Source organism: Haemorhous mexicanus, chromosome 22 (genome assembly GCF_027477595.1).
Source record: "Haemorhous mexicanus isolate bHaeMex1 chromosome 22, bHaeMex1.pri, whole genome shotgun sequence".
In the NCBI taxonomy this organism is placed as follows: domain Eukaryota; kingdom Metazoa; phylum Chordata; class Aves; order Passeriformes; family Fringillidae; genus Haemorhous; species Haemorhous mexicanus.
This window is the reverse complement of record NC_082362.1, coordinates 995346-1011044: the sequence shown is the minus strand read 5'-3', so window position 1 is coordinate 1011044 and position 15699 is coordinate 995346. Positions and strand designations below refer to the sequence as shown.

Here is a 15699-nt window from a genome sequence, read left to right as displayed (position 1 = left end):
GGGCAACCAATGCCATCTCAGTGGGACACTCCCAGAGATACTGTCCATGTGCCACAGAGCTCTGGGCCTCTTCCTTCCCAGCCAAGGCTGTGAATTCTGCCCTGCCCCACCTGTACCCAAACCCAGCAGGTCCCTGGGTGGGCTGTACCCATCCCGTGCACACGGAGCTGATGGGCACTGGCAGCATCCTTGGCACAGCAGACACTGACACAAAGCTCAGGCCCTCCACTGGAGCTTTGGGAAGCAGCTTCTGGGTCATGTTCTGGAGGCACCCCCAAAACTGCCCCTGAGAGGTGATACCTCCCCTGCAGATCCCAGGGTGTCAGAGAAAAGGGGCTCCTGCTCCAGCTCCCTCCCCAACCCCCCCCAGCCAAGCATGGACAGAGAGCCCAGAGCAGGACTCGTGTCCCTCTGTCCCCACACAGAGCCAGGACACAAGCATTGCTGCTCTGGAGGACTGCCCAGGGACACCTCCAGCTCCCCCCCACCCCATCCACCACCTTCAGCCTCTGAATCCAGAATTCCTGAGGCTGGAAAAGCCCTCCAGGATCACTGAGTCCAGCCTGTGACCAGTCCCCACTGTGTCACCCAGCTCAGAGCACTGAGTGCCACATCCAGGCCTTCTTTATCCAGCCTCACCATTCAAGGACCAGCTACTCCTAACTCACCTGAACCTCCTAAATTACTGGTTTAATCTCAGCCATTACCTCAAATTTGCTTTTCCTTTTTTCTCTGTCTTTTCATTTTAATTCCCTTCTTTCTCTTTTTTCTCGGGGTTTTTTTTCACCCTTCCCTTCCCTTCCCTTCCCTTCCCTTCCCTTCCCTTCCCTTCCCTTCCCTTCCCTTCCCTTCCCTTCCCTTCCCTTCCCTTCCCTTCCCTTCCCTTCCCTTCCCTTCCCTTCCCTTCCCTTCCCTTCCCTTCCCTTCCCTTCCCTTCCCTTCCCTTCCCTTCCCTTCCCTTCCCTTCCCTTCCCTTCCCTTCCCTTCCCTTCCCTTCCCTTCCCTTCCCTTCCCTTCCCTCCCCTCCCCTCCCCTCCCCTCCCCTCCCCTCCCCTCCCCTCCCCTCCCCTCCCCTCCCCTCCCCTCCCCTCCCCTTCAGTGCATGACATAAAACCCTTGGACAGCACAGAACACCAAATGTTCCTTGCCCTATAATTTGCCCCACAGCACAAGCAGCTCAGTGGGTGGTAAGCACTCACTGTCACCCACTTGAGGTGCAGACCATGCTCACTTTAGGGTGTCCTTTAATGTCCACTTGAAAATATTTCACAGCCAGGATCATGATCCCCATCAGTTCTCCCAGTCAAATAGTTCGCTGCCAATTTCCCAGCAATTCCTCTGCCATTGCTGAGAGGAGATCACACACCAGATCCCAGGGCTGGTCACAACCCTGGTGCCCAAAGGGCAAAGAAAAACTTTTCCTCCAGACACCACCCAGCCCCCCTGCCCCCCTCTCTGGGTGGTTCCAACCCCTCTGCCCCTCTCTCTGTCTGGTTCCAGCCCTCTTGGGCTGAGCTCTATTATTCCAGGCACAAAATCCCATCAAGCACCAGCCTTTACAACACAGTTTTATGGATGTTGTGTCTGGCTTGCTGTGGTTTTCCCCTTGGGAAGAACACTTTGACCTCTTGAAATGGAATTTGCATCCAGGTTCATGTGTGGCATGGCCACAGCACCTGCTCCAGCTGCCACCACACTCCCAATTCCTGATTCACCTGCATTTCCCTGCACATGGAATGTGCAGACATATCTTTGCCAACACTTTCAACCAGAGCACAGTGCACAGAGAGGGCTACAGGAGCAAGAGCCCAGTGCTAATTGGGAACTGTACAAGTTTTGGAAGCAATTACTTTCTCAGCCATAAATTTATGAGGGACTCCCCCCAATAATCTGCCCAGGCACCATAACTCAGAGCCAGCCTGCAGGAAGATTGACAGGCCACAAGCCAAGGAGTGCTCACCAGGGATGTACATTCAGGCTTTTTTAGCCCAGCTCTGTAAGTCTGAAGCCAGAGTTTAAACATGTTTGCTCTCTATTAGTCAGTGTTGTATCAGAGCAGCCAGCCACGCAAATCAGGGGTTTGGATCCCCAAAGTTCAGCTGGAGACACACAGCAATATTCTCCCCACACTCATTATCCAGACTATGATTTGAGCAACATGAAAAATGTATGAGTATAGAGGGGGAAAACTCTTCAGAAGCTCCACCGTGATTCATGCTCTCAGTAAACTACAAAGTTATCGTTTACAAGCTAAGAAAGCACAGAGGCAAATGGAATAAGTCAGTGCTTGGCTGGCTGATTAATTCCCAGCACAAATCAATGGGAACCAGCTTCCAGCACACCGAAGGAAAGCAGCTTTCAACTTCCCCAACTTCTTCAAACTGGAGTTAATTAACAGCTGATAGCACTTAAAACCCATGTGGAGCTGATGAGGGCGGTCACGTTCTGCTCTGCAGTAATACATGAAGACAGTTATTAAGACATCAAGAATTAAAAAGGAAAGGATCCCATTGTTCACCCAGAGCTCCCTCCCCAACCTCCCCGCGGCAGGAACAGCAACGATTCTGCCTCTTAATTACCTGCTTAATAAGGGTGCTTTGAGCAGCCTAATCCACAGAGCTCTGGCCAAGTACCTTGAAATGCAGGAGCCTTTGAAAAGCATCCCAGCTCCTCCTGGTTCTGTCAGGATGAAACCAGAGCAACTGTGCTGGGCATGCTATGGAGTTCACAGAATCCTGGAATGGCTTGGGTTGGAAAGGACCTTAATGACCATCCAGTGCCACCCCTGCCATGAGCAGGGGCACCTCCCACTGTCCCAGGCTATTACAAGCCCTGTCCAGCCTGGCCTTGGGCACTGCCAGGGATCCAGGGGCAGCCACAGCTGCTCTGGGCACCCTGTGCTAGGGCCTGCCCACCCTCCCAGGGAACAATTCCTAATTCCCAATATCCCATCCATCCCTGCCCTCTGGCAGTGGGAAGCCATTCCCTGTGTTCTGTCCCTCCATCCCTTGTCAGCAGTCTCTCTCCATCTTTCCTGTCAGCTCCTTCAGGCCCTTCAAGGCCACAGTTAGGTGACCCCAAAGCTTCTCCTCTCCAGGTGAGCATTCCCAGCTGTGCCAGCCTTTCCTCCCAGCAGAGCTGCTCCATCCCTCTGCTCATCCTGGAGCCTCCTCTGGGCTCCTCCAGCAGCTCCAGCTCCTGCCTGTGCTGGGCCCAGGGCTGATTTTCAGCTGTAAAGGAGCTGAGTGAGCACAAGTGGATTGCCCAGAGCCTGTGCCAGGGCGGCTGCTGGAGCTGTGGGAAGCAAGGGAAGCACATTCCTGCCCCGAGGACCTGGCTGCTGCCCTGAGATGCAGCCAGCCAGCAACCCCTTCAATCCCCAGGAATTGCTCTGAAGGAAACAACTACAGCTAACAGTGCTTTGTTTCTCAACTCACACTCCAGACTTCCCAATTTAATTACTGAACAAAACAATTCTCTTCACTCTGGGCCCACAAATTATAAATTTAATTGACGCTTGTGCAAATGAACAGAGAACAAAATGTAGGCCAAGCTGCTGAGTGACAGAGACACTGTTTAAAATCTGGGCCAGCCGTGACCCCAGACAAATATAAAAAGCCTCAAGGCCTTGATGATTGCCATCTCTGCAATGAAAACGCTCCTGCAGCACTCCCCAAATTACAGCCACAAGGCCTCACACACATCTGCTCCTGCTGCAGTGGGTTCAGCCAGGATTCAACTCCTTGGCTGCTTTTAATCATCACTTTCAAGCTGATTTAACCAAGGCCATCAGTCCTCTGTGTCACCTCAGTCTGCAGGGAGGACTGGAGATTCTTGGTTGTGCAGCACAGCCCCAGAATCTCCCAGCAGCTCTCCAGACCCCCCACACCCATGGCAGAGGGTGCTGCACTGCCTGGAAATAGGCAAGGATTCCCTGGAAGTGGAAGCAACTCCTCCTGGGAAAGCTGAACTCAAACACAGGCCCCAGCCTTTCATCCCAGCTCTCCACACAGGCCCTGTGAGGACCAAGAGAGGAATGGCCACAGCTGAGTCACCCCCTCTGCCCCAGGGTCACAACCATGGAATGATCCTGGGTGGAAAAGTCCTCCAGGACCACCAGGTCCAACCTGGAAGAAAAGGAGGCTCAGGGGGGCCCTGCACAACTCCTGCCAGGAGGGGACAGCCAGGGGGGTCGGGCTCTGCTCCAGGGAACAGGGACAGGAGGAGAGGGAACGGCCTCAGGCTGGGCCAGGGGAGCCTCTGGGGGGACATCAGGAGGAATTTCCCCATGGAAAGGGGGCTCAGGCTTTGGAAGGGGCTGCCAGGGAGGTGGTATAGTCCCCATCCCTGGAGGGATTTAACACCTGGGGACATTGGCAGTGCTGGGAGTGGTGGGATTCAGTTCTGCAGGTCCATCCCGACCCAAATGATTCTGTGATTCTCTAACAGCAAGTGGCCAATGCTGGTCTTTTTCAGGTGTGGAAATCATACATTGTTTGGGTTTATTCACAGCAGGCACCAGAAGGGGAGATTCAGCTTCACCTCTTCATCTAAATTCCAGCTGGGATGGCAGCAAGACCCTGAATGAGTGTTGGATAGGTGAGGGCAATTGCCTCTTGCTGCATGCATTTAAAAACTCATTAAGGCACAGCTCATTTTCCTCATTATTTTAAGCAATTAAGTAATCTTTAATATTTAAATTGACAAGAGTGAGTAGATTGGGACAGACACCTCCCCCTGGCCCTTCCTTGCACACATTTACTTGGTCACCTCAATTCTGCAGCCAAGCCTCAGGCAGCAGAGCAGGAGCTGCTGTCCCAGACCAGCAGACTGAGCTGGGCAGGACAGTGAGATTATCCAACTATATGAACAAAATCAGCAGGAAAATCAGCAGGGAAAGAGCTTCCTAGTGGCTGAAAACCTTCACAAAGGCTTGGGAAGATTCTGTGCCATGTCTTGGATCCCTGCTGTGCTCCAGTCCTGCCCTCAGACACCGTGCCACGGACAGCCCTGGGACAAAGGGCCAGCCTGGCAGTTTTGGGTTTCTTCCTTAAATTCTGAGGGACAGGGGAAGCAGGAAGGCTCTGCTCAGGCTGGAGCTCACACCACTGCTGTGAGCTGAGTGCCAAAGCTTCACTCTGCCCAGAGCAGCCTGGGACAGTGGAAGGTGTCCCTGACATGGCAGGGGTGGCACTGGATGGGCTTTAATGTCTCTTTCAACCCAAACCCTTCCATGATTCTAGAATTCAGCAAAGACAGACCCCTCAGATCAAGTCCAGTCACTGACACATCCCTGCTGAGCTCACCCTAACCCATGTTCCCGTTCCCCAAGTGCCATGTCCAGTCATATTTCACATCCCTCCACGGATTGGCACTCCACCCCTACCCTGGGCAGCTGTGCCAGGGCCTGGCCTCCCTTTTCAGTGAAGGAATTTCCCCAAAATCCCCCCTGAGGCTCCCCTGGCCCAGCCTGAGGCCGTTCCCTCTGCTCCTGTCCCTGTTCCCTGGAGCACAGCCCGACCCCTCTGGCTGTCCCCTCCTGGCAGGAGTTGTGCAGAGCCACAAGGGCCCCCCTGAGCCTCCTTTGCTCCAGGCTGAGCCCCCTCCCAGCTCCCTCAGCTGCTCCTGGGGCTCCAGACCCTTCCCAGCTCCGTTCCCTTCCCTGGACACAAAAATGCTGCACATCAAACAAACCTCTGGCTTTCAGAACCCAAAGAGGGCACCATGGGAAGAAAAGAAGTTCTGGCACGTTCTAGACCTTAAATACAACCATCAGCTCTGTACAAGTGTGACAGTGACACACTGGCATTAGAACAGATTAAGGCAATAAATCAATTTGATGCATTTTTAATGACAGAGTCTCCCTTTACTATTGGCTTAAGTGGGAGAATGGGGTCCCCCAGAGTTACAGCACTGTGAGGCACTCATGGAAATGAGAACAAGGATTAAGCCCTGCAAGAATCTAAATCTCTCTCCATCCACCCCATGAGGCTCTCTGGAGCAACACTGGATTAGCTGCCTTCATCTGGAATGGACGTCATTTATTCCAAATCTTCAGCCAGAAAATCCCCAGGCTCAGCCCCATTGGGAGGCAGAGCTTTGCAGAATCTCCTCATCTTTCTTTGTTGGTTGGCTTTGAGCACAACCTGGTCCTTGGCTTTTTCCCCTGGCACCCTGAGGGGCTGGAGAAAGGAATGCTGAGGCCTATCCACACCCCAAATCTGCTTCATTCCCAAAGGAACACAAAAAATTACTTTCAATCAAAAATACCAAGTCTTTTGAGGAAAATTGCCAAGTCCCAAATTCCGTGTGATCAGCACAGTGTGAGGCTGGACCCCCAGTGCCACCATCCCACTGCTGGATTCTGGGAATGTCACCAGCCCCTCCCTGTCCCAGCTCACAGGGGAGCTGTGTTCAGAGCTCACAGAACAGGGTTCAGTGATCCAGGAATATCCCTGTGAGGGATACCACCAGTTCCCACAGACAGGGTTCAGAGATCAGATAAATCCCTGTCCCAGCTCCCACAGAGAGGGTTCAGAGATCAGACAAATCCCTGTCCCAGCTGGAAGAGCACCAGGAGTACACCTGTGACCACTCATGTATTTCTTTGGCAGAGCAAGGCAGGATTTTTCCAGGGCAGAGCTCTGAGAAAGCAGGACTGTGACATTGTGAGGCAAAGGGAAGAGCAGCCCGTGCCTTGCAGGGACAGATGTTTGCCCTGGAGAGTTCCTGGAGGAATCCCTGCTGGAACATCAACTGGCACCGCCTCATCTCAGCACCAGCCCCACAGCCTGTCCTCCATCCCTGCCCTCCCCTCCCTGGCAGGATCCTGCACAGCCATGGAGACACCCAGGAAGGTGGAAAACCGAGGGGTTTTCCCCAAACCAAACTCCAAACCCGAGCTGGGATGAAGCTCCCAACTTCAGCAGCACACTTAGAGAGAAAAACTCTCCATGCTGACAGAAGGTATCAAACCTTCACAACAAAATCCAGGCTTTTCCTTCATAGAAGCGGTAAAAAAAGGTTGAAAGAATTTTACAAAAAGGTTAAAAAATGAAAGAAAGTTTAAAAAAATTATAAGTGAGAAGGAAACGAGAAAAGAAAAAGGAAAGTCCAGGAGTAACAGAATTGCACAAATAACAGAGTTGCACAAACAGTTGTGCTGCTCTGCAGGAGCAGCTGGGTGAAAACGCTCAGAGCACTTGGGAAGGTGCCTTTTTAATGAGTTTGTTTTTTTACAGTGTCTCTTTACTGAATTTATTAAGCCCAGGATAAAGCCCCTCCTGCCCTGCTGTATCTCACATCTGCTGGCAGCCCTCAAATCCAGCCAGACACAAACACATCACTGAATCCTTTCACCTTTCCCCTGGCAAAACTTGAGATCAGGATGGGAAGAACCCTACCCCAAACTACCAGCTGAACCTGGAATATTTTGTGTCAACTGACAGTTGATATAAAGAAGGAATATCTATTTCTCTTTGTTTTCACAGAAATACAAAAAAAGGCCAGAGAGTGATGATTCTGTTGGGCAGAAATCGAGGCTGGCTGGTACAAAGTTTGGGTTTGTGGCACAGGGAAACCTGCTCCAAAGGTACACACAGGATACTAGAAAACATCACCTGAATGTGAAATAATTATTATTCACTAATATTAAAAGCAAGAGAGGAGTTTCTTATGCATCACTTCATAAGAATTTTACTTACTCAGAAAGTTTAGACTAAAGGTAGGGGGGAAATGGGGACAAAAAAATGGAAAATACTGCTGGAAAAACTCAAACAGCCCCATGCAGCTCACCTTGACCTCAATGAAGTCTGGTTTCCCAAGGGATATCAGGTCAGCATAAGCTTTGAGTTCATCCACGTTCCAAGCTTTCACCAGGGTCAGCCTATAAACAGTGCGTTGTTGCTGGAATAAAGGAAAAATCCCATTAACATCCCATTCTGACCCAGGAACAAAGGAAAAATCCCATTAACATCCCAGGCTGACCCAGGAGCAAAGGAAAAATCCTACTGACATCTCATTCTGACCCAGGGAAGATGTTTCAGTCTTGCACACAGATTCAAACAGGAGAAAGAAATTAAATCATTCTTTTATTCCAAGAACTCAGAGATTGAAGCAAACCTCTTCTTTAGGAAATCTGCTCCACAGCATCTGGGCTGAGCCAGCTGGTGCCACACAAATCCTCCCTCTGCAGACCTGAGATCCTAGACACTTTGTTTGTACAGGAGTTTAACTCAATGGCACAATAAGCAGGAAATGTCTCTCTCCTGGATTTGCTTCCCCAAGCACAAAACCTCCCCATGAGTTACAGGTTTTCAGTGCCTCCAGCTGAATCATCAGCACTCAGGACTCTCACAGAAACATGGAAGGATTTATGTTGGAAAAGCCCTCAAAACATAGAGTCCAACCTTGACCCAGCACTGCCAAGGTCACCCCTGAGCCATGTCCCCAGGTGCCACATCCACAGGGCTGTTAAACCCCTCCACCACTTCCCTATACAGTCTGGTTCTCTGATTGACAACCTTTCTACTAGAAATTTTCACAAAATCCCCCCTGAGGCTCCCCTGGCCCAGCCTGAGGCTGTTCCCTCTCCTCCTGTCCCTGTTCTCTGGAGCAGAGCCCGACCCCCCGGGGCTGTCCCCTCCTGGCAGGAGTTGTGGAGAAGATTCCCAGATCCAACTTCCTCCTAGCAGAGAGCACTCCCAGAACTTCTCTGCTTGGAGTTATTCTGATTTGCCCTCCAAAGGCTCCTCTTCAAAGGAGTCACTGGTGACAAAAGGCCTTTCAACACAAGCACTTGACCATGGAACAAATCCACTCCTCACATCCACTTGTTTCCATCCTTCCCCTCCCCTTCATCTTCTACTGATTGTTTTATTTCACTTATTTTTGGAATTTATTTTTATTTATAGAGCAATTTTCTGACAAATCTGCAGTTTGGATGAACTCCTTTGCTGTCCCTGCACACTGTGAACTGGAAAATGCAAATGTTGATCCCAGCGTGGCAGCAGGGCAGGGATTGGGATTCTGCCCCTGTGCCCAGGTGAGAGCCCACCTGCAGAGCTGCCCCAGCCCTGGGCCCAGCACAGGCAGGAGCTGGAGCTGCTGGAGGAGCCCAGAGGAGGCTCCAGGATGAGCAGAGGGATGGAGCAGCTCTGCTGGGAGGAAAGGCTGGCACAGCTGGGAATGCTCACCTGGAGAGGAGAAGCTTTGGGGTCACCTAACTGTGGCCTTGCAGGACCTGAAGGAGCTCTGGGAGAGTTGGAGAGAGACTTTGGAGAGGGGATGGACGAACAGGACCAGGAGGAAGAAATGAGGGTGGGGAGGCCCTGGCACAGGGTGCCCAGACATTTTAGTCCTTCAGAGCCCAACTGCCACGTCAGTGAATTCTGCCCTCCCTATGAAAATTAATGTATCACTTACCTACCACCGATTTCTGTGTGTTCCATAGGGGAAAAGTAATTTCTACACCAATTTGCTATGCAAACCTTCCAGGTTATTTACTAAGAAATAACTAAAGGAGAAACAAATGAACACCAGGAAAATCTTTTTCCAAATATGTCAAGAACCAAACCAGCTGACCTCTACCCATGGCATTTAAGCAGATATTTAAAGAACAAGAAATTCTTGTGATTTGAACAGATTGGCAAAAGAAAGGTCAAGAGACAAGCAGGAAATCAACTGTTAATTACTGAAGAGAGGAGAACAGTAGAGGAGCTAATACAGAAAAATAAACATGGTGTTTGCACATAACAGGGGAAGAAATAGAGGGAAAAGATCTGAGGAGGAAAATCTGCAGTGCCCACACCCTGCCAGTCCTGTGCAATGACTGGATACCAATTAATGAGAACTGGCTCCCCAAAGGGCAGCTCCCACTGGGGAACAAGTGCAGCAGCTTCAAGGCACCAGTAAATACCAGTTTTTATTTAACGTAACTGGTCCTGTTTCACAGCAGCCCCAGAGAGAGCAGCACATCCCCCCAGGAAGAGAAGTGGGGCTTTCTCCCATTTAAATCTCCTTTTACTACTCTCCAATTCACATCCCAGCTCATTCAGAAGTTTAAGGTCAAGGACTTCATAAAACTAAACGTGCTATGAGTGAATTTAAAGGGCTTCTCCCCCTGGGGCAGCACTGATAAGGAATAACTGCAGCCTCTGTGTGTGCATCACTGCAACACCTGAACTACCCCAGAGCCTGCAGGAACTCACCATGGCTGGGCAGGGAGGGCACAGAAGGAAACTGAAACTGCCAAAGGCAGACAGCAAAGAGGTAGAAAAATCAGAAATTAATCTGGAGAAGCCTCTTTCCAGAGGGCAATATCTCTGCAGTGCTGTTGAGCAGAGAAACGCTGGTAGAAGGCACAGATCAAAATGAGTAATATCCCAAAACGTTATCTGGGAGCAATCCTTGCAGACTGCCAGCAGTACAAACAGCCAGGCTGTTTTATTCATGGATTATTTGTATTTGTTGTACAATAGGGCCCCAGGAGATCCTCTCATAAGCACAGCAAAACAAGAAATAAAGAGCTTAAGCTGTGAGAATTTAATGATCTAAAGCATCAGGATATAAAAGCAGCCCGGGATGCTCCACACTCTGTGTTTCCAGGAAAAGCAGCTGTTACTCCACTCCAGTCATGAGGAGAACACAGAGGAAGAGGAGTCAGCGTGAGAACAACCCTCCAGATGGGTGGCAGTGAAGGCTGTGGGTCTGGTGCATCTCTGTGCACACACCAGCCTGGCAGGGAGAGGCAGCTCCCGGGGTCACAAAAATGCCAGTCAGGAGCAGCCTCCTGTTTCTGGAACTCCTGAGGGCAAAGGGGGGCAGGATGAGCCAGGGGAACACCAGCCTTTTCCTCCTGGGCAATTCCTACTAAAATCCTTCCAGGCTACCCCAGGAAGCACTGCAGCCCTTCAGTGTCAGGACAGGGCACTAGAGAGCCTGACCAGGCTGAGGGGAGCATCCTGAGGATAAAGAATCCTTCCACTGGGTGGATCTGAGATCCTGGTCTCAGCACACACTGATTGACACATTTTGGCCTCAAACCAGTACTCATGGAATCACAGACTGCTTTGGGTTGGGGCCTTAATGGGCATCAGTTCCAGCTGCTGTGGGCAGGATACCTCCACTAGAGCTCAAGGGTGGAGCCAGTATCCAAACATCCTCAGAAAATGAGGGGATTTTATCAGAGATGTGGTTTCACTCTGCACTGGATGCTCTTCTTGTCCCCCTTGTCCCTGGGAGCTGTCACAGCTGCCAAGGCCCCCTGACTGGCTTGTGCCCCCCAGCCTGTCCCCTTCAGAGAGGCTGGCAATGCAGGGTTGTGGGGCAGCTTTTTGTGGGGACAGGAAAAGCAGACTGGAAGCTGGACCAGGGCAGGCTCAGCTTGGATTTCAGGAAAGGTTCTTCCCGCAGAGGGTGCTGGGCACTGCCCAGGCTGCCCAGGGAATGGGCACAGCTCGAGGCTGCCAGAGCTCCAGGAGCTCCAGGGATGCCCAGGCTGGGATTGTTGGGGTGTCTGTGCAGGGTCAGAGGCTGGACTGGATGATCCCTGGACGTCCCTTTCAGCTCAGGACATTCTGTGATTCCATGAAAAAGACCAAACTTTCTGTTCCAGGGTGTCTCATGCCCCAGGCCCACACCACCCTGTGGTCAGAGCTCAGCGTCAGGACGGGGACCACCCCGACACGGACACAGCTCCTTGCTGTGAGCTGAAGGCTCAGCTGAGCCCCCAGGAGTCCCCAGGCTGCTGCACCCCTGCCCTCCCTCCAGCAGCTCCTCCTGGAACTCACCAGGCACTGGGAAGCTCCCTGGTCCAGCCTGGAGAGCAGTGGGCCAGCCCGGAGCACAGGGCCAGCACTGACTCTGCAGCCTGTTCCCAAGGCAGGGACACTATCCCTGGAAGCCATCCTCACATCCTCCCAGGCTTGTCACATGCACCAATGGATCCCTCTGCTGCTGGCCCAGCCTCAAAGGCACAGCTCTGGCCCAGCCCCAGCCCAGGAGCCCTCACCAGAGGACTCAGTGTCACTCTGACAAAGTGCTCCCTTCCCACTCCAATAACCACGAGGGACTGGGGCTGCTTCTTTTTTATAGTTTCTTTTTAATTCCCTCCTCCTCAACATTCATCTTTTCCTAGATCAAATGTAATTATTCTTCATGAAACAGCCCAGGTGTAATCCCAAGAGGAAGAGGGAACACATCACCTGCAAAGAGCAGGATGCTGGAGGGACACAGGCTTGGCTGGGGCAGGGGAGCAGCTCACTTCTCCAGGAAGGGCAGGAGAAGCAGCTCCCTTCTCTGGCCAGGACAGGGAACCATCTCCCTTCTCCAAGGCCCTCATCTTGGATCCTGTCATTGAACTCTTTTGTTCAGGCAGAGTATCAATGTCCCCCTGTTTGGAAATATATAGAACTACACCCAGATTTTTGTTTCAGCTGCTGGCTCAGGCTCGGGTACCCTGAACACTGACATTCATTTCTTAGGTACTGACAAAATTATTTTATTGTCATTTCATTCACAGACTCCTCCACAGAAATTCCTATTTTTGCAGCTAATGAATCTCAACATTCTCAACAGAAACACAGCACAGCTGGATGAAAAAAGTACTCTCAGGGGGAGGAAATGATGGTGCAAACTCTAAACAGAACCTGCCCTTTGTTTCACACAACTTCACAGCCCTTTCAGCACCGGATGAGGAGCAGGAACCACTTCAAAGGCAGCTCCTTCCATCAGGATTTTTTTCCTCTCTTCAAGGAAAGGCTCCACTTGCAAGAACTTCCTTCATGAGCTATTCTCTGAGTTTCTGAGCTGGCACGAGCAGCTGTGGCCGTGGCAGGGGCGGTGGGTGCAGCCCAGCCCCACCCAGCCCCGCAGGCTGAGCCGTCCTTGCCCGGGTTATGCAACGGCTCCCGAGCAGCAGCAGCGGCGCTGAATGCAGAATCAAAGCCACTTTCACACTTGGAAATTACTTGTCACAGGGATGTGGATCGGGAAAAAAAGGCCCTGCAGCCAAAATCTCTTTCCCATAACCGATAAGGAACTGCTTTATGGAGAAACCTCACCAGGGAGGAAAGATCCAAAACACAGCCCGAGGAGATCTCAGATCCCAACACCCCCAGATTCCACAGCTTTCCAAAGCCTTCCAGGTCACCCAGACAGAGCCCCCTGAAAGGACAGCAGATCACTCCTGCCTCTTCCAAATCCAGCTCTGCTGAGCTCCAAGGAGCTCTGCAGCTCACAGAATACTGGAATGATTTGGACTGGGGGGATGTTAAAGCCCATCTCATTCCACCCTTGCCATGGGCAGGACACCTCCCACTGTCCCAGGCTGCTCCCAATGTCCAGCCTGGCCTTGGGCACTGCCAGGGATCCAGGGGCAGCCCCAGCTGCTCTGGGCACTCTGTGCCAGGGCCTGCCCACCCTCCCAGGGAACAATTCCTCATTCCCAACATCCCATCCATCCCTGCCCTCTGTCCATCTGAAGCCATTCCCTGTGTCCTGCCCCTCAATCCCTCGTCCCCAGTCCCTCTCCAGCTCTCCTGGAGCCCCTTTAGGCTCTGAAGGGGCTCTGAGCTCTCCCTGGAGCCCTCTCCTCTCCAGGTGAGCACCCCCAGCTGCCCCAGCCTGGCTCCAGAGGTGTCCCAGACCTGGGAGCAGCTCTGTGGCCTCCTCTGGACTCTTTGTAGGACCCATCACACTCCAGAGCACCACGAGGGAAGGCTCAGTGTCCTTGGAAGATGAATCCATTCTTCTGGCAACCAGGAACCTCCCTCCCCACAGGGGCTCCATCCATCACCAGATGCATGTGACTGATGGGGATTGACTGTCACCCCACTGTGACTGTCACCGCAGGGCCAGGAAGGGCTCAGCTGAGCACATTGCACAGCTCAGGAGGGATTTTTCCCCTCACAGCTGAACTCAGCACAGAGCTCAGAAGTTTTCAGCTTCATTTCTTACTGCAAATGAGCACTAAAGCAAACCCTGAGCAGGCTCTGCTGCGTAGGAACCCACAAACCCACGGAGCACTGTTCCAGCAGCTGCCATCAACACCAGGTGAGAGCAAGTGCAGCCTTTGCCTCCAGTGCTAAAAAGGTGCTCATTACCATGGGCTAATTAACACATTAACTCTGCTCTGAAAGCCAGCAAAGCTCAGAGCAGGGGTTTCAGTGCTCCAGAAGTCAGTGCTGAACCCAGGCTCCACCTGAGGCTCAGCTCTAGAGCCTTGGGCTTCACCCAGGACCTTCCTGGTGAAGGAAGGTCATCCCCAGGATGGGGACAAAGCCACCCTCAGCCTCTTGCTGGAACCTACACAACATTTCACCTCACACCAAGGACCTTCTTTGCCTCCTGGCTGGGTGTGGGGAAAAGCAAAACCAAATTACTGATACTCAGGTACTTGGGGATGTGGATTTTCCACGATTTTGGAGTTTCTGAAGGTTCAAAAGCTGGAGATGGATCACTGGGCCCTGTGTTCTCCTGCCTGCAGTGACCCAAAAGTCACTGGAAACTCTGAGCTTAACTGGAATTGAGACATTTTTGATTTTCAGAGTCAGCCTAGAGTTTTCAGTCACACTGCACTTCCAAAAGGGAGGTTTTCTTTAGATTTGGATAAACCAAGTTTATTCCTGTGTAAAACCAGCAGAAAATCATTTGTTGCTACATGAATATAACAAAAATGTCAAATGGGGGTATTTAAAGCAGGGCTCCAAAATGACCCAAGATTTGTGTTTCCTGGTATGTCTAAGCACAAAAATATCTCTTCAGGTGCTCAGCTTTTCTCATCTGAGATTTAAAACCTTTCCTCAAAGCAGATGGAGCGTGTAGCACCTCTGTTGGGAGGTGGAAAGGGATGGTCCTTAAAGTCCTTCCAACCCAACCCATTCCATGATTCCGTCATCTGAGTGCTGATGCCAAAGAAACTGGGATATTTCTACAAAATAACCCCAAACTTACAAAAAGCAAACATAAACCCCAAACCAAAACACAAGCCCGGCACTACTTTTCCATGCAAAGCCATTCCTGCTCCTAGTGAGGGAATCGGGCAAAAAACTAATTAGGGCATCAGGAAAAATACAATTATGAGGTGATGCCCACATGATGAGGACTGGTCCTGCATCTTGTCTTGAATGTGGAGCCCAAGGCAGTCCCTTTAAAGCAGTTTTTAATTCTTTCAGCCTTAATATAAACGTGTAATAACCAAAATTGTCTCTGAAGTATAATTATTGTGAGGAGCCAAGCCTGATCTCTATATGAAATTCCTTGTTCTTCCAAGGCCTTGAAGATAAGATGAAAACTGTCCTGAATAATAATTAGGAAAACAGCAAAGCTGGACTTCTGGTCTGCATCAAGTTTTTTATCACCCAACACAACTTCCCTGGTGTCCCCCCCCAGCTCTGAAAACCTGCCTGGAAAGAACAAGAAAGTCCTGCAGTGAGATGAACTCAAGCTGGAATTTCACACCAGAAAAGCCCCTCAGCCTCTGCACAGCCCTGCTGATGTATGAAGCTCAGGAATGAGGGATCAGGACTGGAAACCAAGGAGAAAAACCACAAAATTTCACTCCCTCCACACTCACTCTTCTTGTACTTGCTTGTAATCTACTTTATTGCTTCACACTTCAGCAGAAATTAATCAGATTATTGAAAATCTCTAGAAATAAAACAAAGTAAAGCAACAGCTTTGTTTTGAGAGCTGAAAATG

General features: G+C 51.1%; 1 protein-coding gene across 9 annotated transcripts in view; it reads right to left on the bottom strand.

Moving 5' to 3' along the window:
* TYW1B (tRNA-yW synthesizing protein 1 homolog B) overlaps positions 1 to 15699 on the bottom strand; it is a 106308-nt gene that overhangs the window by 24779 nt on the left and 65830 nt on the right. For all 9 annotated transcript variants that reach the window (XM_059866163.1, XM_059866157.1, XM_059866159.1 and 6 more), the window contains one exon: positions 7795 to 7905. In XM_059866163.1, coding sequence (XP_059722146.1) covers positions 7795 to 7905 — 111 coding nt within the window. The remainder of the gene's footprint in view (positions 1 to 7794; positions 7906 to 15699) is intronic.